At 42.6% G+C, this 24,231-nt stretch overlaps 1 protein-coding gene across 3 annotated transcripts in view; it reads left to right on the top strand.

The window, feature by feature from the left end:
* The window catches only part of CAMK1D (calcium/calmodulin dependent protein kinase ID), a 210,567-nt gene that overhangs the window by 86,778 nt on the left and 99,558 nt on the right, over nt 1-24,231 (top strand). For all 3 annotated transcript variants that reach the window (XM_032105583.1, XM_032105585.1, XM_032105584.1), the window contains exon 2: nt 3,541-3,672. In XM_032105583.1, the coding sequence (XP_031961474.1) occupies nt 3,541-3,672 (132 nt within the window). The remainder of the gene's footprint in view (nt 1-3,540; nt 3,673-24,231) is intronic.

Below are 24,231 nucleotides of genomic sequence, written 5' to 3'. Positions count from 1 at the left end.
GGCCTTCTCATAAAAGTCCTGTCATGTTGATGGTGTAAAATGCAATATTTTCCAACCCCAAGGTTCTTTATAGAACTTGGCACACAATTAAATTTTAAACCTCAGTAAAGAATTGTAATTAATTCTGAGAGATAAATTGCTTCTTCATTAATATCATTATTTTAAAGGCAATGTTAATTCCTTTTTGGGAAAAAAAAATCTTTAGCAAGCCTGCTACGCTGGTAGTTCTGGGGAACTTTTTTGAGGAGGTGGGGATTTGCTGTAGGATATATTTCTGTTAGCAAGAAAATGACTTGCTGTCTAGTATTTACCTATTCATGCCTGAGTCAAGAGAGGTTTAGTGGAGGCTGGACTGTGTCGTTAAGGGTGGATGAATTCAGCTGTATGTTTGAAATTACGATAATTGCTTTCCCATCTATTCAATACTCTTCCCTGACTCCAGCAGAACCCAGGAGAATCTCTGCTGCCTCTCCCTTGCTGGTGCTCCCTCCCACCATTTCTTTCTTCTTGCCCGATATTGCTGAGTCCCTGTTTAGCACTCTCATCCCTGTCTGCATCTGTTCCCTTTCTTCCCTTTCCTTCCAGCACTTCCCTTTACATTCTTCTGTGCATTGACTTGTTGCTTTGCCCCCCTCCCTTGCTCTGCGAGCACTGGAGTGTGTCTAATGCACAGGATAGAGCAGACTGCCTCACTTCTGCCTCCTCGCATCTCCCTCCTGCCTTCCCAGCAGATCCACCCCAGCTCTCCCCCTCCCATTGCCCAGGAACTCTTCCCAGCATTAGTAATTTCATGCCATGGCCTCATACAAAAATCAATGTGAAAAAGCACCCTGTCGGTGCCCAGGGCTGACATGTGACCAAACACTTCAGCTGAGCTTCAGGTTATTTCATGCTTTAATGAGAAAGGTTGTTAAGGAGATAGGGAATAGGGTTGCATGAGTATCTCGGAGCTCCCCAAAAAATTTTCATTTAAATTCACAGAGGCTCTTTCCAACCAGTGAAACCATATCTGTCCTGGTAAGTGGAGGAAAAAATCCAGTGAAATGATGGAGCCAGCTGAAATAGAAGTGCTTTATTGTGTAGAGGGGAAATAAAGGGATTTCCATTATTTTGTTGTCTGAGATCAGCAGTGAAACCCAATTGGGATGGGAGCTCCCTGTGTTTTTATAATGTCATAAACACTGGAGAGCTGTGTGATCAGTAGACGACTGGTGTGAATATTGCAGCTTCTCACAGCATTTAACTGAAGGCAAGGAGCTTGTTCAAGACACAGCTGGAGTGAAGTGCAGTGTTGAAAGCTTAAGTAGACACGACTTAAGGGGTTCATGAAATATAGCTGGGAGCAGCTCTGTGAGTTTCTGGGTGCTCTGGTCTGCAACCAAAGCTGGTAAGCACCGAGAGGTCTTAGGGCTTTCCAGCAAAAGGGTTTTATTGAAGTTCTGGTCTGGCTGTCCCAAGCATGAGGGTTAGGATGAAAACCTTATTTGGTAAATTGGATGGCTAGGGCTGTCGATAACAGGAAAGCAAAAAACACAATTAAAAACTCTCTGGGTGGCTTATTTGTGCAAGCCATTTGGATCAGTTGTGTGGACCCTAAATTGGAGCCCGTGACGCTGTGACATGCTGTGGTGGATTATATACAAAGCAGAAAACAGTGGATCATTCTGCTATTCCAAGTGGCATAAATATAGCCATATTCTGTCCTTTTTAGTAAAAATGAGGTAAAACATTCTTGGTTCATAGGATCACTGCCCCATTAAGACAAGCTGTCAAACATCTGCTGTATAACAGCATGCAAAAGTCTTTTTTCATCCGTTCCTAAACTTCCTATCACTATTTCCCTATCTGCTGGCTCCAAAAACATTTCTGGGTAAACAGGTACTTTGTTACCAGAGCAGCAGCCTCTTCCTTTTGCTTATCCACTTACTGGTTCATGTGGCTGTTTTGCAACTTGGGAGCTGTTGGTGAGGTCACAGCTGCCTGGTTGTGTCATCCAAGTGCATGACTTAAAAAGGAGGAGCCTGCCCAGGAAAGGAAGTTCTTTTGTTTATCCACAAACATCTAGATAAGCAGCAGTTGTAGGGAATGAAAGCCAGAGAAAGTTGGTGGTAGCCAAATGATGCTGTGACCAAACATTAGCCTTTTGAGAGCCGGCTGGAGCGTAGTTGGGTTTGCTCAGCACCCTCCTGAGCATTTATCGGAGTGAGCTACGTACGAGAGCAGAATAATCTGCTGATGAGGGGAAATAATAAAGGAAATACTATTTTTATTTCTTATAAATAAAACACAAACCTTCAGCTGGTGGATCACAGAATCAAAGAAAGGTTTGGGTTGGCAGGAACTTTAAAGATCATATTGTTCCAACCCCCTGCCATGGGAAGGGGACACCTCCCACTAGACCAGCTTGCTCTACCTGATCCTTCAGTTGTCATTGGGTTAGACAAGTCCTTGGATCTGATCTCTCTTGGACAAAGTGGGTGCTTCAGGAGGAGGTTTTCTTGAATAGGAACAATGATTTGCTGTTCCTCATCAGGTCAATGCTCTCTCTTGCCCAGTTTCTTGCTGCTAAACCAGTAACAAGTTCTAGAACATAAGGATGGTCCTAATGTAACACAGCAAAGTCTGGCCAGAGTAGCAGTGTCTGAATGATGCTCAAATGCTCAAAAAACTCTGGGAACAGAAAAAATGTGTGTATAGCACTGACTGTAACATTTTCTTGGCCTCTTCTCAGTCAGGTCCAGAGGCTTGGGAGGAAGCACTGACAGTGCAAAAAATAGTACTCTGTTATGAAATTACTTAATGAAGGAGAGGCACTGCCCACTCTTGGCAATTAGTGACTGGCTGCTGTGATGATGTTTCTTTATTTGTGTAACCCTCTCTGGGGTAACCATAGGGAGGCTGCTACTAAGGCCAACGTTTGGACTTGTGATTTAATCTAGTTCTTCGGCTTTAGTGGTTACACACATCAGTTTGTGTTGTGGAATAACTCTGTATACATAGAGAAATTCTGATGCAGTCTGAGTCAGGGTTGATCCAACGGTGAGGAGAAGCTCTGGGCAGCCAGGGAGGGCCAGAGTGGGGGCCCTGACCTCTTGTGGTGACTGAGGAACCAGGAGCATTCCTGGCACTGGTGTGTCACTTAGTCCTGGGGACTTTGTGTTGCTTTGTGAATTAAACCTCCAAAAGTCTCAGAAAGGGGAAAAGTACGTCATTGGCCAAGTCAGCAGCCAGACTATGGCCCATGCCCCTGTGTACAGAAATGGTACTTTCTCATTTTCAAGCTCTGCTCATATCTCTGCTGGACTGTGATTTTTTTATTAAAATTGTTGTGTTTGGTAAGCCTTTAATGTTTTGCATGAGTGTGAATGTCTCCATATGTTTGTAAAGGCAAAGAAAGATGTTTGTAATGTCATTTCTGTGTTTAACAAGAGCAGCTTCCAAAGGACACCAGAAGAACTATATTCGATGGTTGTGTTTCACTTAACAGCTTTCAAAGGAAAAGCACCACTTTAAACCAGGGCTTTTCTTCTCTTCTTTCAGGGGTGCATTCTCCGAAGTTGTTTTGGCTGAAGAGAGAGCGAGTGGGAAACTCTTTGCAGTCAAATGTATTCCCAAGAAGGCACTGAAGGGAAAGGAAAGCAGCATAGAGAATGAAATTGCAGTGCTGAGAAAGTGAGTACCAGACCTTCATTTCTGCCTCTTTGCTTCAGTTAGACTCTTGCATTTAAGGAACAGTGATTGACAGATGTGACTGACGAGTTGTTCAGCCCATCACAGGCAGACAAGATCACGCAAATTTAAATGGTGCTGAAACTGTTTTGAGAAATGCTCCTTTTCTTTTTTTTATGAATGCAGCCAGATAACTGCAAAGTGGGAAAGAAGAGAAGTTAGGCTGGAGTAAGTCTATAATGCCATAAAAAGACCTTATCCACTAAGAATGTCAGCAGTTGTGTCACAGGCTTTGAGGAGAGCAGGAGCAGGGTTATAATTTTTAAATGCTTAAAACAGTTTGTTTCCTAGTTGCTCTAAAATTATGACATGGTATGAATTGTCATAAGAGATGTTGTTAACCTGTGCCATGCAGACGAGTGGTACCTCTGTACTTCTGGAAGGGGGATGTGTTTTCTCCTTACTTTGGCTGGAATACATAGATATGAAAAAGCATTTCTCAATTGCTGTGAATTCATTGTAGTTATTAGAGCCTTGATCCTTACCTCTTCCTCATCTTATGCCCTGAAGGTGGGATTCATCCCACCTGACTTGAGACATTTGGATCTGAACTTAACACCCTTGACTTTCATTCTAGGAAATGAAAAGAGATTGGTTACTTTAGGATTGGTTCATGTAGTTGGTTTTAAACTTCTAAAAGAGTCTTTTCTTCTCACTGAGTTGAAGGTAGTGCAATTACATAGAACTAACTCCACATTGGACTGGAGCACTGATTCCTGCTGTACTTCTGTCCCAAGTGGGACTTCTTGCCCCAGTGCTTGGTCATGTCAGAGCTGATGGCTGATCATCTGGGCACCGCGTGACAAAACGGATCCTAAAAACTTACTGGATGAACTAAAAGCTCAGACAGCCCAAGTCAAAGGAGCTGGTTCAAGGGCAAATTCAGTCATCTCAGTAGGCAGAGGGGATCCTTTTCAGCGGCGAGACATAAATGGGGACTCCAAACAGCTACAACTATTTGTAGCAGTGCCTTCCTATTGCTGGGCCCGCCTCAGGTCAGTACAATGTAAACCCAGTGATGAATGCAGCATGTTGTCTTGCTGTGTAGTGTTATTGAGAACCTATCATAAAACTCAACCATTGCCATCTCTGTAACCAGGCAATAGTGGCCCATAACCACAGCTTGAGAGTGTTTATGTTGATGGGTTTGTCCCCTGGTACTTGTGTGTGGTGTAAGAGCAGCAATATCCACGTGCAGGAAGAATTGCCTTGCATCAGCCTTGACCCTGAGCTGGTAGAGCAGAGAAATCATTTAGGTTATTTCTTGCTTCTGCATGGTGAAACGTTTCTGTTCCCTGCAAACAATTTCCTGAAAAACCAGGAGGCAGCGCCCTGTGCTATTCCAGCTGCAAGGGCAGGAGAGTGAGTGGGCGGAAAATTCCTTAATTTCATGCAATTAGATCTATTCAATCTCTTGTCCTGTGCACGTTAAGGCCTTAAAAGAGAATGTCCCTTTTTTATCTCGTGCTGTCTTCTACTTAGCTGTTGCTAATACAAACTTTGCCTGTCATTGTCTTTATTCTGAAAATAGACATCCGTGCCTACAGATGCAGTTTTGAATTTGTATGTGCCACCAAGGAAACGTTTAGCAAATAACAATCTAGAGTCTGCCTACAGTTGAGGAGAAGGGATATCAACCTGTTTCTCTGTTCAATGAATTCACTGCTTCAAAAGCTGTCAGTAAAAATAGATTTGAGAGCAGTTGAATGGATCCTGAGCAGCTGCTGCTAAGCTCCATCTAAGTGCCCTTCTTTTGTTTCTTGTAGCTTAACACCGAGTGGGGATGGCTAGTTGTTGTGTTGTCTAATGAGTGGGTGGGACTCCAGAGCCCTGGGCTTCCCTGCAGAGCTGTGAGGTGCCGCAGCGTTAATGTACCATGCCCTGAACCAACTCATCTGGAGGATATGCAGAGGATGCCTGGCAAGAGCAGTTGGTCCCTGTTCCCTGAGGGGAAGGTGTAGAGACACAGAGGATGGATGCAAAGCAAATATAAATATGAACATGGGTTGATCCTAATCTCCCTGTCTTTTGAGGGTGCTTCAACTCTGATGGGATGAAAGTCCCAAAGACACCCTGCCTAGCTAAAATGCAGGCAAACTCCTTAATTATCCTTCAGAGAAGGATCTTTTGTCTTACACTGGACTTTCTCCTCCTATCTTCAATCATTAGAATTTTGTTTTCTTCCTTACAAGCTCTGTGCTTTCTGGGAGACCTCCGCTAAGCGTTGTGAAATGCAGCAACTCTTCTTGAGTTCCCCAGTTGTATATCAAATTGGGGTCTGGTAGGAAATCCTGAATATACTCCCTACAGTCTCTGCCAGCTCTCAGGTGTGCTGCTCATGCCCCTGTGTAGGGTGAGCAGGTTTTTAGAAACATTCAGAGATTGTGCTGGCATATCCAGGATCAATACCCACAGTGTCCCATATACTTTGTACCCTCAGGAATTTCTGGTGAAGATTCATCTCCCTGCCAGTCCTGCCAAATCGTTCAGATCTGGCAGAGTCAATATGGGAGAGAATTTGAATGATTCTGTGTATTGAAGTAATATTTCAAGGAACATTTTTTTGCATTCAGGATTAAAAGTCTGAGCATGGAGTACTATAGGCAGTAGAGCCTGGTGATGAAAACATGAATCCAGTGAGCAGAAGCGTTGGGTCCCCTCTCACCACTGCTACTTTCTTTTCTGTTACAAGGGTTATTTTCTGTCTCAATATTTTTATTGGCTGTGAAACAGCCTTTATTGGAAAGACTTTCGAGTAAACAATTTTACCTGCAGTTGCTTTCCTGCCCTCTCTTCTGTCAGCAGACCCAGGAGAGTGGGTGCGAGAGGAGAGGTTTCTGGGCCAGGCTCTTAGTGTGAAACCAAAACTTCTGTCAGTCCTTCTGTGTGTCTGAACTGAAAAGCTGTTGGGAGTATTAATCCAATATTCTGTGCAGGGTGAGGTCAGTGACCCCCATGTGAAGAACATGGAAGGTGGGAGATTTTATCTCTCTGTCTGTGGGCTTGGACGCTCTTGCTGCCAAAACAAAATGACACATTTTAGGAGCGATGTTCTGCGAACAGAGGAGCCGAGCTGCCAGCCAACTGATCTGCATGTTTGTGTGAGTGCCAGAGTGAATCATGCATACTCCATAATTCTATTTTTCCAGCCATGGCCAACAAATCTGTTCTTAAAAAAGAAAAAAGGCGGAAGAGCCGTTAAGTCAATATTTATGCCTAGCAACCTTAACAGGGTTCTTCCAATATGGACTCTCTTGCGTCCCGTGGAAATCCATGGCAACATTCCCCGAAGACTGGGATGGGTGGGGACGGAGTGGGAAGGAGCTCGCTGTGGAGTGATGTACTGGGAGAGGCTGAGTCTGCAGTTAATCCAGGAGCCTGGGCCTGACAAAGCATTTAAGCATGTGCCTAATTTCAGACAGTAATTAGTTACAGTGAAATTCGTGAGGAGGCTCCCCTTGCTCGGAGGCTTCAGAGCAGGGTGAGGGTCCCACTGGGTACCTGTGTTTGGTACTACATCAAGAGGGGAGTTTTCTTAATGTATTCAATTGAGACATTAAGACGTGGAAAACATGCTTAGAATGGCTTAGAATCTGTTTGAGGAGGCAAATAGGATCTCTAGAACTGGACTGTCACAGCTCCATTAGCTGGCTGTGGGGAACAACAGCACATAGTCACCTTTATGTGACACAGACTTTTTCTGACCTGACGTGTGGGGAGTTTCATAATCTGCTCTGAAAGCAACTGTGTTCTGGTTTTGAGCAGTAAGAGAAATGCAATCCTATCCATTGTTTGCTGTAGAATAGAGGAAATTTCTTCCACTTATGGTAATTGTGCAGGTGTGAACACGCTGAAAGAGGAATCGTCTGCTAGACAGGTTTGTGAAGGCAGTGCATGGTTTGAAGAGTTGGACTGCTGAGAAGCAGCAGTCTGAGGTTCTAGTTAAAGAGAAAAAAAAAGCTTGTAAGTCAGATGGAGAAAAACATGCTTGATTTGCTTGTGGGGTTGGTTTTGGTTTTTTTTTTTTTTCCTTGGCTACACCACAGTTTATCACAAGAAACTCTCTGCTGCCTGGGTAATACCTGTGCAATCGTACAGACTCAGTGCTGAGTCAGAGCAAAGCAAGGGGAAGAACAATAAACTGTGTGTAGCACTGCACCCAGGTTTATTGATTGCTTAATGGCAGTAATGTGCACGTGTCTTGTTAAGCAATACTGTCTAGCTAGCAAATCATACTCTGCTTTAGCTAGTTTCTGCTGAACAGGGATTTTAAAAATAATTTCTAAATATTTAGGCATCTCTTCCCTTCTCCCCCTCATCTTTGCTATCCTAGATCCTTTGGAAGAGGCACCATTTAATTCCTTATTACAAATCACATCCTTGCCTTACTGAGGTCTGAGGCTATTTTTCCTGTTAAACAGAGTGAATTGTTCCTAGCAGGTCAGCTAAACTTCTGCTGGTGCTTTCCATCCCCATTTCCTCAGGAGACAGGATGTTCAGGCAGTGATTCATGCACAGTCACTGCCTCACTCCTTACATGCCTGCACCTACAGCCAGGAGCTGCTGCTGGGATAAAGAACAGGGAGTGAGGAGGGGAGGTGTCCTCCTGCAAATCCTGGGAGGTCAGGGCTATACCCAACGTGAAACTAAACAAAAAACAGCAATGAAAGATTTTCCTAATGTGGGTGGAAGTGTGAGGGCGCCTGGTCTCCCATAAATCAGATGATGGTCAAAGGGGCCCCTTGCTCCATGCCAGGACGCAGTGCTGTTCCTCATGTTAAAGAGAATAAGTGTGGAAGAATCACCCCTTCTCAAGATTTACGTGAAGGTTGCAGGGGTAATTAAAAAATTGTACCTCTTTGCTCCTTTTCAGCGGCCCATTGACAAGCTCCCTGAAAAACCTCTCTGTCCCAGATTCTTATCTCTGTTATGCCCCATCCCTCCAGAGCTGACCCCATAGCCTCCAGGAAGACAAATCCAAATTTAGTTTTGAAACCCATTAGTTACCTCTTATTAAACTCTTCTGTGCAATTTAACTCGGAATCAAAGGCTAAATTAATTCTGAATAAAACTGGCCATGCAGAAGTGTAATATGCCCTAACATAAATTCTGGCATTTAATTAATTCAGATGAACATTCCTGAATGACTCTGTGGGACAGACCCATCTATTCAAGCCACAGTTGTCTTTGGGTCAAAAAATACAGCCCTTGCAGGCCTGGGTGGTCCCGTACGCCAGTTTCCCAGTCTGGAGGCTCTGCTGGTGCCCACTGCTATTCTCCTATGGTAATTGTTTTTCTGTCAGAGGTTACACAGCAGAGTACAGGGCCAGCTGAACTAAAGAGGAGACATTCACATCCTGTGTTGGTAAGTGCTAATATAAAAGTGATGGTAATTAGATTGTGTGGCGCATGTACAGAAAGCTGTGGGATTGACCTTTAAGGGGTTAATTACCTCTTTGCACCCCAGCAGTAAGAGCTCTTTTTTTCTGTCAAGAAATGGATGGATGGTTAGGAAATGAAAAAAACAAAAAAAAGCACTTGACATCTCTGTCTGTCAGGTATCATAATTTCTCTGGTGCTTTGCTTACTCCAGCAAACAGGCTTGCTGCTTTTTTATTTTTTTCCCCTGTTTTTCCTCCTCTGTGAATAATGGTGAGAAGATCGGCTGCCTCAGCAAGAATTGAAGAGACAGCTGGTTGTTGTATTAAGTACTCACTCTCAGAGAAAGCTTTTATGTAGATTTACTTGTTAAAACCTGGCTTGCTCATGCCACTGCAGTTATGCTGGGGTGACAGAAGGCTGACTCTGCTCTCCCTATGCATCTATGCTCCAAAGCCTGCCAACTGCAAATCCAGGGCCTCCCAAAAACCAGCTCCCAAGTGAGGCCCTGCATCCCCAAGGATGGCTTAGGGTGCTCAGACATGCAGCCACCAGTTCAGGGGTGATACCCAGTGGTACCATTAATGACGTTGATGTCAGTGGTGTTGGGGTAGGGCCCTTCCAATATATTTGTTGGCACCCTGCGTGGATTTGCTTCATCATTGTCCCCGTACATCTTTTGGGCTGATCTGGATCCCTGGAGGGACCTCAGTGTCTGCCCGTGGAGCCTCCCTTACAGCTGTGCACTTCTGCAGAAATCCCTGCTAGGGAGGCAGGCAGGCGTGGAAAGGAGCCAGGATCTACAAAACTCAGGGTAGGGGGACAGTTGGGCATGCCTGGAGGCTGACATCAGCCTAAACCATGAGATCATCTCCTGGATCAAGGAGATGCAAACTGGATGAATTGCCCTTCTCGGGTTTCAGGCAAAAGGGAATCTGACCCTGTATATGTGGATATGGCACAGGGCAGCTCTGCCTTGGCACTCGCAGTTGGCTCGGCGTTAAGCAAATAGTTTTGCTACAAAGAACTCATCCGAGTGAAAAAAATGTGAAACCTGAAACAAAGCTGACACCATTCTTCATCACTAAGATGCTGGAAACTTTGCAGGGGAAGACTTGCAGCCAGGACTGCCTGGATTGCATTTCATGCTAGATTAGATGTAAGCAGATGTAGGCAGATCAAGGCATCTTAAAAAATCCTTAAAATACATCAAGTGAGAGAGAAAAATCCCCTCTGAAGCAGTAATCCCAGAATCCTTTCTATCTTCTCTGGTCTTGCACAGTTTCATTCACGTGCAGCGTGCTGGGTCAGGCTGCAGGGATAGTGCGTGGCATTTCTGTGTCTCAGCGTGACTTCACACCCTGCCCACCCAGACAGCTGTGTCCCTTCAAGGAGATTATAGTGTGATAAGTCATTTCACTGTAATTGCTGAGTGGTGACGAAGCTGTCCTCTCTCCTGGGTGGTGGTGGTGGTTTACCAGATCTCCCTGGCGTAACTATTGTCCTCCAAGGTGACCCCATATCCTGACTCATCTCAAAAAATGGCACATCCATGTTAGAAGGAGGACATGGAAGCACATTGTCGTTCAGTGCTCCAACTTTTAAAATAATTCAAGGAAGTAACAGCTGATTTCTGAAAGAGTTCTAAGAAGGGTCCAAATTAGCAGAATTGTCAGCCTTAGGTGGTGTCTATTTCTGTGCCACACAGAATCACAGAATATCCTGACTCAGAAGGCACCCACAAGGATCATTGAGTCCAACTCCAGGCTCTGTACAGGACACCCCAAGACTCACACCATGTGCTTGAGAGCATTGTTTAAATGCATCTTGAACTCTGGCAAGCTTGGTGCTGTGACCGCTTCCCTGGGGAGCCTGTTTTGTGCAGAGGTGGAATAACAAAGCCAGGGTCCTTTCAGAGCTCCTAGCTGAAGAATGAGAATATATGCCCTATTTTCCAGTATGTAATACTCAGGAAGATGATTATGATTGTGTTCAGTGGTACAGGTATCTGATTATATTGCCATTGTCTGTTACCTAAAAGAAAAGAATTGTTAAGATGGATAAAGCCTTTTAAATAAGATCTAAAAGTTTGATAAATGACTCAATTTTAAATCTGGATTCATAAGGTCTATCTTTGTTACACCCACAGGTTTAAACCAAGGAGTTACCTAATTTGCAAGCACATGCCTTTGGTAGTAGGGACAGCATTTTCTCCAGTGCCTGCAGTTCACAACTTTAAGGATGTCTTGGTGCCTAAAAGCAGCTGAGGATGTACTCAATATACTCCTGGGTGGCTTCATTAGGCAAAATACTTCCTCTTCTGTTTTTTCTCCCAAGATTCTTCATAGGTAATCTGGAATGTTTTGTCTGAAAATAAGGGTGGGTTTTTTTCCATGAAAGTAATTTCTTCATTTGGAAGAAGTACAGAAGCTGTTTAAATGTCTCATGACATTAGGGAAGTGAAGATATCCTTGTTATTATTGACCTATTGCATTTTGCCTTTATTCTCTACTTTTGTCTTAAAACATGAACTGGAAGAATTCAGTATTTTGTAATAAACTGTTGTGATGTGCTGTTGGGAACCAGTTAGTTTCTAACCTCAGGGTACCCATATTTTGATGGTGGGTAAGTTTTTAGATGCATAGTCCAAGTAACTCAATGAATAATCCTTTATCTTACATTTATGCTGTTAAAATCCGCATCAGTAACTCATAAAACACTGGACTATTGGAGTGGTGAAGTAGAGTTATGATTTGTGAAGCACTGCATAAAGAGAACAAGTAAATGCAAGGTAAGAATCATCTGGCCAGCTGGAAGCATCCTCAAGGTACACAGCTGCATCTGAGCTCAAATCTCATTTGCTGTGGAAATCATCAAATACGCATTTCTAAGTGGATCAGAATGTACAGGGAGGATAAACAAGTATTCAAAAAGTGTCAGTTGAAGAAGGTAGAAACAGAAATCTTATCAGAAATTACAGCTTTCATGAGTACTCCTTGTCCGAAGCAGTTTTTTGCTCTCAGTTGCATGTTAAAATGCTTTGTAAACACAAGCTGCTGTATTTTTGGCCTTCATTATATGAAATTAAACGGTAATGTTATCAGTGGGCAGGTTTTTCTGAGACTCCAGTGTGAATTTAAAACAACTCCATTGGCAACTTACACCTCCTGTTTTCATTTATAGAAGATGAATCACGATTAAATTTTGTGTCTCATTAAGGTAACAATTCTAGGTGTCTTAAACCAGAGTTTGGTAGAAGGGGGCTGGTTCTGACCATAATAAAATGGGGAAATATTTGTACTCCATCCCACGTTCTGCTGCATCAGGTTAAACCTGACAGCAACCTGTGTTTGGAATATATCCAAAATATCCTGAACTGACAGCTGCATAAATTAATTGCTATTTGACCAACTAAGTCTGCAGCTGTCAACTGTGATACATATTGATTGTTTTCTCATAATGCTTACTCATACAGCACTTTGTTTGTGTTCAGTAAGAGTTTTGAAGGGAAAAAAAAGTTAAAAAAAATCTGTAGGTACAGAATTTATCTTTTAACAAAGGCAGACATACAGAACACTCACCAGGGCTCTGCCCTGGTGATCAGTTTGACCAAAGAAATGCTGATGATAATTTTGTTCCAAATTAAACCTTGATTATCTTTTTTAAATCAGAAATTCTAATTTTTTTAATTGTGTCTTATGTTCCTAAGGCACTGGCTTAATCAGAATAGATCTTTTTTATCCAGAACTAAGAGTGGCCCTAGTAAGGGGTTGTGCTTCTGGAATTATAGGACTTTAAGCCTATTAACCAAACCAGTTTTCAAAATAAAGCCTAACATTTTCTTTGCTTGCATCCATATTTCTGTGTCTCTAGCTGTCAGGGGCATCTTCCTATATAGCCCAGGTCTTAAATCTCTCTAAGTGCAGAAACCTGTGGGTTAGTTTTAATACTGACAAGTTGTATCAGTAAATGGACTATGAAATCATCTCCCTAAGGATAGGTGACAGCTTTTACTCTGCCAGCTGTTTTATCAAATGAAAATTATGGAGCATTACATTAAACAGGAATGCTTTTGCCTCCTTGACGTACCCTTAATTTTTTGTCCACGAAAGTAGAAATAGGTGAATTCAAGCCTTCTTAGTGTTAAGAGGTTCTTCTTTGAAGGCACTTAAAAATATAAATAGCAGGATTTATATATTTTTCTTGAAAATTTGTTCAATAACTTTGAGAAGGGATATTGGTAGGAAGCTTTTGCAAATAATGTCATATATATTACAGCTCTGTACTGAACCAAAACCAACTGACAAATGTGCAGCAGTGAGCTGTGCCAGATACATTTCTGCACACCAGCAGTGTCCCCTTCTGAGATCAGTCCAAATTTCTATATATAATCTGTTTGGTTCCCACCAAATAAAATAACAACCTGCTTCAAATATCTTCATACCTTTGTGATATCTCCTGCCTTGGCTGACGCACCAGGGATTAAACTGCGACCTTTTTGGACTTAAACACACATATCTTTACAGCCTCAGCTAAGCAGCCACTCCCTGCAGGCCACTGGAATGGATTCAGGCCTTGATGGACTGGGCTCTGAGTGCAGTAATTATCTTATGCTGAACTACTGGTTTGAAAAGTCCACATTGGTGTGGGGTTGTTTCTCAGCTGTTTAATTTTTTTTCCTGTCCACCAAAAGCAGAAGAGTTCACATTCAGCAGCAGCATTTGGCAGAATGCATTTTGCCAAGAAGCATCTCTCCAGACCGAAGCAATCTGGTCACTCCCATGTCTGCTGTAAACTTGATAATTAGAGGAGAAAACAACGGCTGTTCACAGCTTTGCTCTTAAAGGGGATAATGGGGGATTTCTAACTGAAAACAAAGAGGAAAGGACTTTTTCATAGTTTCATACATGCTCTCTTATGCAAGCCACAGCAAAGACGTGGACATGACATGATCCAAAAAGATGTAGCTTTTATTGGCATTTACATAGAAATGCCAGTTGTCCCCTTTCTGTGTTACAGTAATAGCAAAGGCTGTCTGATTTGTATTTACTACAAGTGGGTTGGTTGGGAGGGAAGCTGAAAATTTTCATGAAGTTTGAAACTTTTCCTTCTGTGTTTTTTGTGTGTTCCTGAGAAAATTACTGTTGAGGGAAACCGCTGTGTGTCCCACAGTGTTTATTATGTCTTGAAGGCATTGTCCTTGCCATTTATGGTGTCCAAGCCATGTAGCACCAGCATGGGTAAACGAGCACTCGTCATTAACAAATAGGTATGGGTAATATGATCTAATGCTATTCTGGTCAATAGGAAAATTCAAAGTCGTTGAACTTGGTTACATGACTCCTCGAGGCTCCCTTGAGAATCTTGGCCCAAAGCAAAAGGGGGAAGAAAGCCCGAGCTGAGGTCACCCATGTGGATTGTAGGACTTTGTCTTGTGTGGTTGTGCAGTGTGAACTTAGGGCTTTATACACAGTAGATGTGCTGGACAGCCTCCTTTCCTCATCCCCAGTGCCTCCTGGATTGATGCATCTAAGAAAAGGGCCATAGCCCATATGGGGATTTACTGTTCCAAAGGTAGTTGCTCCTTTGTCATGTCCTCCTAACTCAGGTTCAGCTGAGCCCACACAGAATCCTGCCTTTCCCACAGAGAGAGCTCTGTGCCATCTCTGGATTATGACTGGGAACAGTGGGTGTTCTATGGTGTTGCTGCTGATTTCAGCTGCTGTGGCTGAGGCCAAACTTCAGCCTGCAGAGAGAGAATCTGCCAGGGACTGGCCATGTCCGCTCTGCTCCCTCCACATAGCCACAAAACTGGAACAAGGGAATCCAAAAGGCTGCTTCTGTGAGAGGGTGGGGAAGATGGTCTGTGTCTTATCTAGTGGGGCTTCCTCCTGCTGGTGTCATTAAGTTGGTTTTCCTTCTAGAAACTGAAAGACCAGACAAGAGTTTATCACCATACTTCACCCTGAAAGGATGGGGTTGGCACGTAGAGATTTTCTCCCCTCTTTTCTCTGATTTACTATTAGGACACTGAATTGCTGACTTTGTTTAAAATTCCTCCTACCATCAGAAGCATATGTTTCTGATTTTCTTTCTTATGATGATGTAGTTTGCACTCTTACCCAAGAGCTGTTTTAATAGGACCAACTATATTTGGAATCACTCTGAATTGCTCTTGAAATGGAAGACTGATGTCAGTATTTCTGGCAAACTTTCACTATATTTCTTTCCCCATAGTTGAGTATTAAATGACTATTCAAGCTGGAGCACCTACACCATTTTATTTTAACATAATTAGATTTGTTTTATTTCAGTACTGTATATACTCCTAGAGTAGCTGATATAGGTAAACGTATTAATAGGATGGTTTGGGGAGGATTTAGTAAATTTAGAAAGAGGATGCCAGCGAGTGTAGACTGTTGTGCTTTGCATCAGTTTACACACAGTGAAATCTTACAAGCTTTAGAGATGTGATCCTGTGTTGACACTGTGACATCTGTATCTCAAGCACACTTGACTGGCATTTTTAAAAGTATCTGCACAGGGCAGTGATCTGGATCCCACTGAAATCCCCTATCCAGAGGACATTAGAAGACCTCATGGGTTTTGTTCGTCAGCTATATAATTTCCTGTGTCGTGATTATGCCTACAGCATCCATGTGGCAGATGACTGTTCTCTGCTCTTGGGGCTGGTTGTAGGTAGTCCATCACAGTCCTCCCAGTCCTGAACAACAAAACCAAGAAATGTCAGTCCTGGGAGGGAGCACTCAGCTCAGTGCTGGTCTGGGCCTTGAACCATCTTTGAAACCTCTTTAAGATTCCCTTGTGAAAAAGCAACTGATCTTTTTCAAGAACAAAACAGTACCCAAACTGCCCAAAAGTTCAGACTCATTTTGGACTAGACTTTGTGTTTCAGCAACTCTGAACTCTGTGTTTTGCTCTGGAAGGAGAAAGTCACTCACCTGATCTGACCCACTGCAGCAAGTGGGCTGTCTTATTTCATCTGTGCATGCTACGTAGATCTTGATAACTGGATTTGACTTGTGGTTAGAAAAGCAGCCAGGCTTCATGGGAGTCTCCTGCTTCTACACTAGCACTGCAAAAGCATCCCATATAGTCCTTCCATAAAAATACTCAATTATTCTCATTTGTCTGGGAGTTTGTCATGATTTAACTTCTATTTACTTGTGGTTGTATTTCTCAGTATGTTAAAAGATCTCATGTTTCTTTAATATTCTGCCTATATAGGTCCTTGTCTTGTGGAATCTCTCAATTTTTACTATGCAGAACAGAGAGCAGGGTTCTTCTTAATAAGCACTCTTGGGTACTTGGAGAATATTTTGGACACTCCTCATGCATACTCTAACTCTATGGCATGCAGTGATTTACAGGGAGCAAGGCAGGAGGAAAAAAAAAAAGCATTTTTAGTGTGGGATAATCCTGAAAAGAGTGCTTGATTTGGCAATAATTCCTGGTGGTAATCCAGATTTTATCTGCATTTATTGAATCCATTTATTCCCTTTGTAAGTTTTGGTTAATTGAGTGGTAGATTTTAGGAGCACACTGATGTTGTGTGGGTGAGACACAGCAGGAACCCATAGCCAAGGACATTACATATATGGAAATGGGGCGAAAGGAAGGGTTTTGGTGGCGGAATCAGTGCTCTGACTGCTGTGGGTGATTCGTGTCTTGTTTTTAGGAAAATGAAACAGCATAAGCCCAAGACCTTATTCTGGAAATGGCTTTATGATGATGGTTTTCAGCCGTTTTAATAGGCAGGTACTTAATTATTTTTTCCAGTAGCAGAGCCAGCTCCTCCACAGCAATTTAATTTGAAACTTCTGAATGATGGGTTTACTTTTCTAGTTATCTTTCAAAGACCCTGTGAAGCCCACAGATTACCAAGGGTCTGCACTCCCCTGGGTAGAAACCACCATTCTGAAGCGTGGAGGAATGAAATAAAAACCTCCAAAGGAAACAACAGGAGAAAGCAGAAGCTAACTGTGGCAGGTTAAAGCACCTCCAGTAGCAATACAGTTGTGAAGGAGTTAGTTTTGGATACATTTTTCAGGAAATCCCTCTATATAAACTTTTCTTTCCAGGTAAGTACTTGAGCTCACATCACTTTTAATTGGCCACCCACAGGAGTCTCAGCCAGTCCTTGCCCATTTCTGTGCTGTGGCCACTCTACAAGGGAGAGGATGGTGTTAAGGGCTTTGGTGTCACTGAGAGTGTTGGTGTCTGTGGTTTTGTGCTTGGTCCTGGCCATGGCTCCCCTTCTCCAAAATGGAGGAAGAAGCTCAGAAAATATTTTTTTTCTGAGCTTATTCCAGACTAAACTTTTCATCTGAGGGTTCTAAAAGACCATCTCTTCCCCGAGACTCCTCCTGAAGCCACACATGTATCAGGGTTTGTTGGGTGATGGCATAACCACACTGAAATAACATTTTTGAAGCAAAATCATAACCATTACTGAGTTATATAAATATCAGCATTTGGCATTGTTGTACAAAGCCAAAAGTATTGCTGGGAGAAGGCAGTTAATTAAAAACTGCTTTGCAGTGCTGTGCTTCTCCTTGTATTAAAAATAAAGTGGAACATCGTGAGCAGTTGGTCTTGCTGTTTTGTAAACAATTTTCCTCACATTTTCTCCTCTTTACCTTTGATAATGGTGAGGAATTATACTGCTGACCAAAGAAGCTGCATCGAGTCTGCTGCGGTGAGACCAGAAGCTTTTCCATAGCTCTGCCAATAGGAGTTATTGTCCCACAACAGACCAAAAATGCTCCTTGTTTGGGATCCTTACAGTTGTAGTAATCCCCCCTTCCTTGGGAGGCATAACACACCCATGTCACTCTAAATAGAGAATACATTTAAGCATGACACATGGCTATATGGATGCTTTTGAGACTGAGTAATCCGGGAGAAAGGGGGAATGGAGGAGGAATGGTGCAAGATGAGAAAATTCAAGAAAAAACTTTCTCCAACTTGGATGCTGAAGAGGTTCCCAAACAGTTAATTCCTGATGCATATTTTTGCGCTTCTCACTTAAAATAGAAAAAAAAACCTGAAAGTGGTCACAAATGCCAAGAATTTGAATGGGAACTGTGAACCCCCTTGCAAATTTACAGCTTGTTCAAATTTGCCTTTAGTATTTCATAGACAGAGGAGTTTTACAGGTAAGCTCTGAAAGTTATAAACAGCTGAGTGAAGATACATGCCAGATCATCCTTGCACTCAAGGAAGCCATTTTCAAATGTTGTCAGAAGTGCATCCATGAGTTTGAGACTCATGGATGGATGTATGGCTGTGGTCATGGTTGGAGGAAGATTTGCACAAGGGCTTGAACCTGCCCAGTGTTTATTGCCTGAGTCAAAACAAAGTCAAACAGGGATCAGTGAGCCCTCAGGGCTGCAGAACAATGGGGGCTCAGCTTCGTGCCACCAGCTAACCCAGATCTGTTTTGCCACGTGTGCGTGATGCAGGGATGGCAAATCTGCTGCTTGACTGAGCTCCTGCCATCCTCCCTGCTCTGCAGGGAGATGCCCACGAGGATTTGTGTCGATCCAAGGCAGCGAGTTTTGTGTGTGAGGCACAGTGTGCTCCATGTATTACAAAATAGATTTGTCTGTAAACTATGCTGACCTTTACCGTGGTTCAGTCTGCTTGAAAAGAAAGCCCTGAGGAGACATCCTCCACCGAGTAGACAACACTGTGATTTCTGTAATCTGTGTGTGGTATTTCTGACTTAGGAAAGGCTAAGCCATTTTGTTGCTGTCTCTGCCCACCAGATACCTTAACACCTTCTTTTCCAGACTCTGGCTGGCAATTCTGCTCTAACCCAAATTCAGTAGGATTGGGTGTGTAGACCATAGTTGTCCCACGAAGAATTCCAGTATTTTTGCATGCCTTTGTTGGAGTTAATGGTGTTTCTCACACAACTTCTCTCCTATAAACAGATAAGCCACATGCAAGCTGTCATTGGAAGTGTTCAAAAACCATTAGAATATGACACTTGAGGACATGGTTTAGTGGTGAAAGTGGCTGACAGTTGGATTTGGTGATCCTAGAGGCCTTTTCCATAGATTCTATGATTCCGTGCCATTATGTGCATCCTGATATGGACCATATTATAAACCCATTTGTGTGTGCATTTCTTTGCCTCAAAGGAATATCTTTAAGCATCATAGTTCGTAGCTATCTCTCACCATGGTATCTTGGCAGTGTGTTTGCAACACCGCAAACAATGAAATAGAAAAAAATCCTTCTCTGCCTGTGAAGAGGTGGAAATGTTTTACTAGTGGCTATGAGAAAAGCATTGATGTAGAAACAGGTCTTTCAGCAAATCTGATGGTGGCAAGGACATGGGTATTGCTAGAAATCCTTTGGATTGTGGTGGTGATGGAGAGCCCACCCTGGATTAATATCCTTTAATAGTAATTCCTGTAGAAAAAAACCCATTACTTTGTCCAAACACATACTGTGTGTCCTCCTGCTCACCTTCAGGAAGCTCTTCCAGAGTGTTGGCTCAGCCATTGAGAGAGATACCCTTTGTCCCTTCTCCTTGGACCTGTCAAACCTTTTGTGTCTGACTGCCATTGCTGAAATAACTGAGTCTGGTAGAAAGGCAGATGCTCTGGGACAGGAACAGCTTAACTTAGTGTATGAATGCATTAGATTAGTACTAAAACCTGTTCTTGGATGTGCTAGAGAGCAGGGGACCAGCACAGGCTGTGGTAAGATGCAGCACACGGATGTCTGATCGCCCCATGGTGAGAATGAAACCAGGCACCAAGCCCAGTTTCTTGTGAACTCTTTGCTCAGATGGGCAAGGCAAATATGCTCACCTGGAGTCAAGGAGGGGACCAAGTCTTTTTGTTTCCTTTCTGGGAACTGGAAATGGTCCCACCTCACTCAAGACATCGCTGTAGTAGGATGCCTGCCCTCAAATGGTTAAGTGCTGATGCTTGTCTGAGTTATTTCCTGATTCTTGGGAATGTGTTAAACACTAAATGATGCATGAGCACCTTAGAGGGAGGTGTTACATTCTGTATGAAACTGTACACAGAATATTTGTTTTTCACTGATGGTTTTGTTCTGGTTCCAGGAGAACTTGACATGCTAAGCAGGCCCTGAAGCAAAGCAGTAATTTGCGTTCCTCTAAACAAACACATCCTCTAATTACTGTTTTAAAGGTGGTATCACATAGGAAGAAGCAATAGAAAATAATTTTATAGGGTGGGACGACACATGTCAAACTGGCACTGGCATGAAAAAAATGTCCTGAAGTTGTAACAACTTGTCTTTATACTTGGCATGCTGCTTTGCTTGCCCTGAATGTAGTAAGATCTTGGATGTGGTATTTCCTAGGAAAGATTCTTATCTCAGGGATCGGTGTCTGTCAAATTGCAGAAATGGTGGTTTGCTCATCAGTTGGCCTCTGCTTTATGGTTTTTGCTTTTATTATTTCCTTTATGGTTTTGCTTTTATTATTTCCTTTTTCCCATGCATGTTTTAGCAGGTGAGTGCTTCTAATATCAGCTGGGGACTGAACAGGGCTCTCCTGTCAAGGTAAAGACAGGAGACACTACAGCCTAAATTGGAAGAGCCCATATCTGCAGCAGGGATTGTAACAGGCTTCTGACAACCACACATGAGGTACAGCAGGAGATCCAGATCAGGCAGTCATTAGTTTTATCTTGAGAAATATGCAATCAAGACAAGCCAAAATCTCTTAGTAATTTAGATTGCAGTCAACTTTCATTATGAAACCCAATTTCTGATCCTCTCTTCTCCCTCTGGTCACAGCTTACAAAATTTAATTGGCCTCAAAGATGACATATTTATTTTCAAATGGGCTGGTTTGATTTCTGCAGCGTGAAAAGAAAATGAAGCCAATCCAGTTGTAGTGGCAGACCACTAGACAAGTTGGCATTTGTTAAACACTTGAGTGTGTTCTTCTGAAACTGCCATCCCCTACCTTTGCCATGCCACCAGCAGTGATGCTGAGCGAGGTATGAGCCCTGGGCAACAGCATTCTCTGCTCTCCTCTGTGAAGGATAATAACAGCAGCAGCTTCAATTTGAGCTCACTTTTTTATTCCATGTGCTGACTAGTGGAGTTAGATCTCACATACAGCATGTTTGAGGTTATGACTGTATAATTACTCTGTATTATTTATTAAGTGTCTCAAGAATTTCCCAAATGCTCATTATACTTTCACTTTAAAAAAAAAATCTGGAACTATTTAGTCAAAAGTTGGCTATATTATTAACTGAAATTGCCTTCTAGTTATCTAGGTTGAGGTTGTTTTCCTCCTATTTGTGTGGACCTGTGTCACTTCTGTTACACATTTGGTGTACATAAACTTGTCTTCCTCACACTCCAAGAGGAAAATAATGTGCCTGGAGAAAGCAAGCATTAGACAACATCCCAATATGCAAGATCTCTGCAGTCCATGTTAGTAGCAGAGAGAGAATAAAGATTTCATTTAAAGTCCATGTCAATCTGATTTGTTCTTCCATGTTTTAATAAAACACGTGGAATGTTACCACTGACTGCAGCGACAATATCCTGGGAACATGTCTGGGAATGGGCCAAATGAATCAACACTTGAGGTACCAACCTAGACAGACACTCAGCAAAGAGCACAGGAGTATAAAGAGCAGAGAAGGTGGGGGAAAAAAAGCATTTTTAGCTGTACTGCACTGTATGGATCAGTACAGTGCACCACCAGAAACCTGTTAACATTTCAGAAAACAAATACTTGTTTAAGCAATTTCCTTCCATTAGAATTCAGTCAGAGGGTTCTTTGTTGAGACTCTTCCAAGGTGATTATTTATTCTTCATCTCAAAATATTTTAGTTTCCTCAGAGGAAACTGCAGCATGCTTTGGCTAGCAGTAGAGTGAGTTTGCACAGTACAAGAGTGCTGCAACAATGACAGTAAATGGTGACTTCTACAAATGCTCGTTCCCTTTTCTAAGTGGGATTGCTTGTGATAGGGCAGGAATCGTGTGCAGGTGGAGCCGTTATTTGTATGAATATCATGCCCAGCTGAGTTTACATATTTGATACGATCCTGCCTGACTCCAAGGAGATAAATTAAATTAAGTTCTCAGAAGGGAAGTAATTAGACCATGAAACAATGGCAAAGATAAGGCACTATGCATAGGAGAAAATGTCCTGGCATAAACAGGGAGTGGAGGGGGCTCTCAGTGGAGAAATACATGTTTCCTCAGCTCTCAGTAGATTAGAAAGCTGAGATTTCTCAAAATTAAAATGAGAACCAAAGGGGCTGCTACAGATCTGGTAACCCTGGCTTTGGGGAGAGAACAGGATAGTTGGGGAATGGTGCTGTCAAGGAATCTGCATCAGAGGTAGGTGCTGGGAGGAAGGATTTCAAGGCGGGTGGGCTCCAGGCTTCAGCCTATTCTCTTGCTTGCCACAGACCTGTTGCGAAATAAGTAGTGTTTCCTACATTCAGTATCCACAGGAAAAAAGAAGGCTGAGAGGTGCCAGAAGTAGAAGACCATTTGTGTGAAGGTGTCAGGAAAACAAGGAATCTGCACACTGGAGTTATGGGGCAAGAGTGTTTAGCCAACAGCTTTCAACCCAGAGAGAGGTGGGAGAAGTAGAAGTTTTTGGCATAGTGTGGTGGTTGTTGACATGAATTTATTTCTTCTAAAATGGAGCAGATTCCCAGGCCTGAAATCTGCCTTTGTAGTCACTGAGACAACAGATATTTTATTATTTTTGCTGACCTTTAGTTAAGCAAATAATAAATGCTACCACAAGGAAGTACAGTAACACCTTCCTTTTATATTATCTGATAGAATACTTTGTTTGGAGAATCAGGCTCTAAATCTCGTCCTAGTTATATTAGTTTACATTTGTATAATTTTTTTTACTTCAACAAGGTTGTTTCTGAAATAAAATCTAACTGGATGTAATCAGCTATTAGAGTGAGCAGCTTGCAAACAGTGCCAGTGGGATTCTGAGGGTTTTTTATGTGGATCAGCCAGAGGATCTGGAAGCCTACGATTGTGTGAAGTAAAGGCATATTTTCTGTAAAAATGTCTAAAAATAGCTGTTCTACCGTCTTATCACGTTTATGTGAGCCATGGATCCCTACAGAGAAGGATATTGCGTGATTTTTCATTGGATGAAGAAAGATGGTATCACCACTGGCACGACACGTGGGAGGGATCTTCTTTATCAAGCAGCATACTTAATCATACTGAATCCTTAGAAATTATTTAAAATATTCTTTAGTCTTAAAAAATGAATTGATATTGTAAAATGTGTATCAGTCCCCATTTCAAGGGCATTCACCTGGACATCATAGGTTTCTGTGTTAGAAATCCATGAGTATTTGACTAAAAAATCGGGCTCTGGGTGAGATTTCTTAAGACGGGAGCAGATGGTAGTGCTGAGGGACAGGGAAATAGACCCTTCTTCATCAATTCTGGACCATGATTTGAAGCTCAGTGAGTGAAATGGCCTCTTGATTTCAACTGCTGGCCTCACTCCCTGCTGTGGATGGACATTTCATCCCCAACACCATTCAGCCTGTTTATAAAATAATGAAAAGTAAATCCTGTTTGGAATGGAGGATTAATGTAGTCAAGGGGGTGCATTGAGCAGAGAGGGTGTGCACGTATCTGTCTTGTTTCATACTGCAAACCGTCACCACGATGTCTGAGTAATGCACCAACTGGATGAGAAATTGCCAGTTTCTGGCAAATTCAGCAGAGGTGTTAATCACTTTGCTTTTGGGGTTATAAAACACAGGTCACACACTTACCTGCTTGAAGTTTGGTAGATAATTTTAGATTTCTCTGTTTGAAAGTTCTTTTTAGTATATTTTTGTGGGCAACCTGGGCAAGCAAGGAGATATTTTAGCCTTGGAAGAGATTTGATGTATTTGATGGAGAGTTATGTTCTAGCTTTTTCTGACCATCTTTAGAAATGCTTTTCATAGCTGACATTCTCAGCAGACGCGTACACGGGTGAAGTCTAGAACTAGGAAGGATCTTACACAGCAAGTGGATTCATCCTGGGAGGCAGCTGACGGAGTTATTTTAGAAGGCAGATTCCTTCCTCGGGGTTTCTTCAAGGGTGG

Source organism: Corvus moneduloides, chromosome 4 (genome assembly GCF_009650955.1).
Source record: "Corvus moneduloides isolate bCorMon1 chromosome 4, bCorMon1.pri, whole genome shotgun sequence".
Taxonomy (NCBI): domain Eukaryota; kingdom Metazoa; phylum Chordata; class Aves; order Passeriformes; family Corvidae; genus Corvus; species Corvus moneduloides.
Note: the sequence above shows the minus strand (reverse complement) of the source record. Positions and strands in the feature narration are given on the sequence as shown.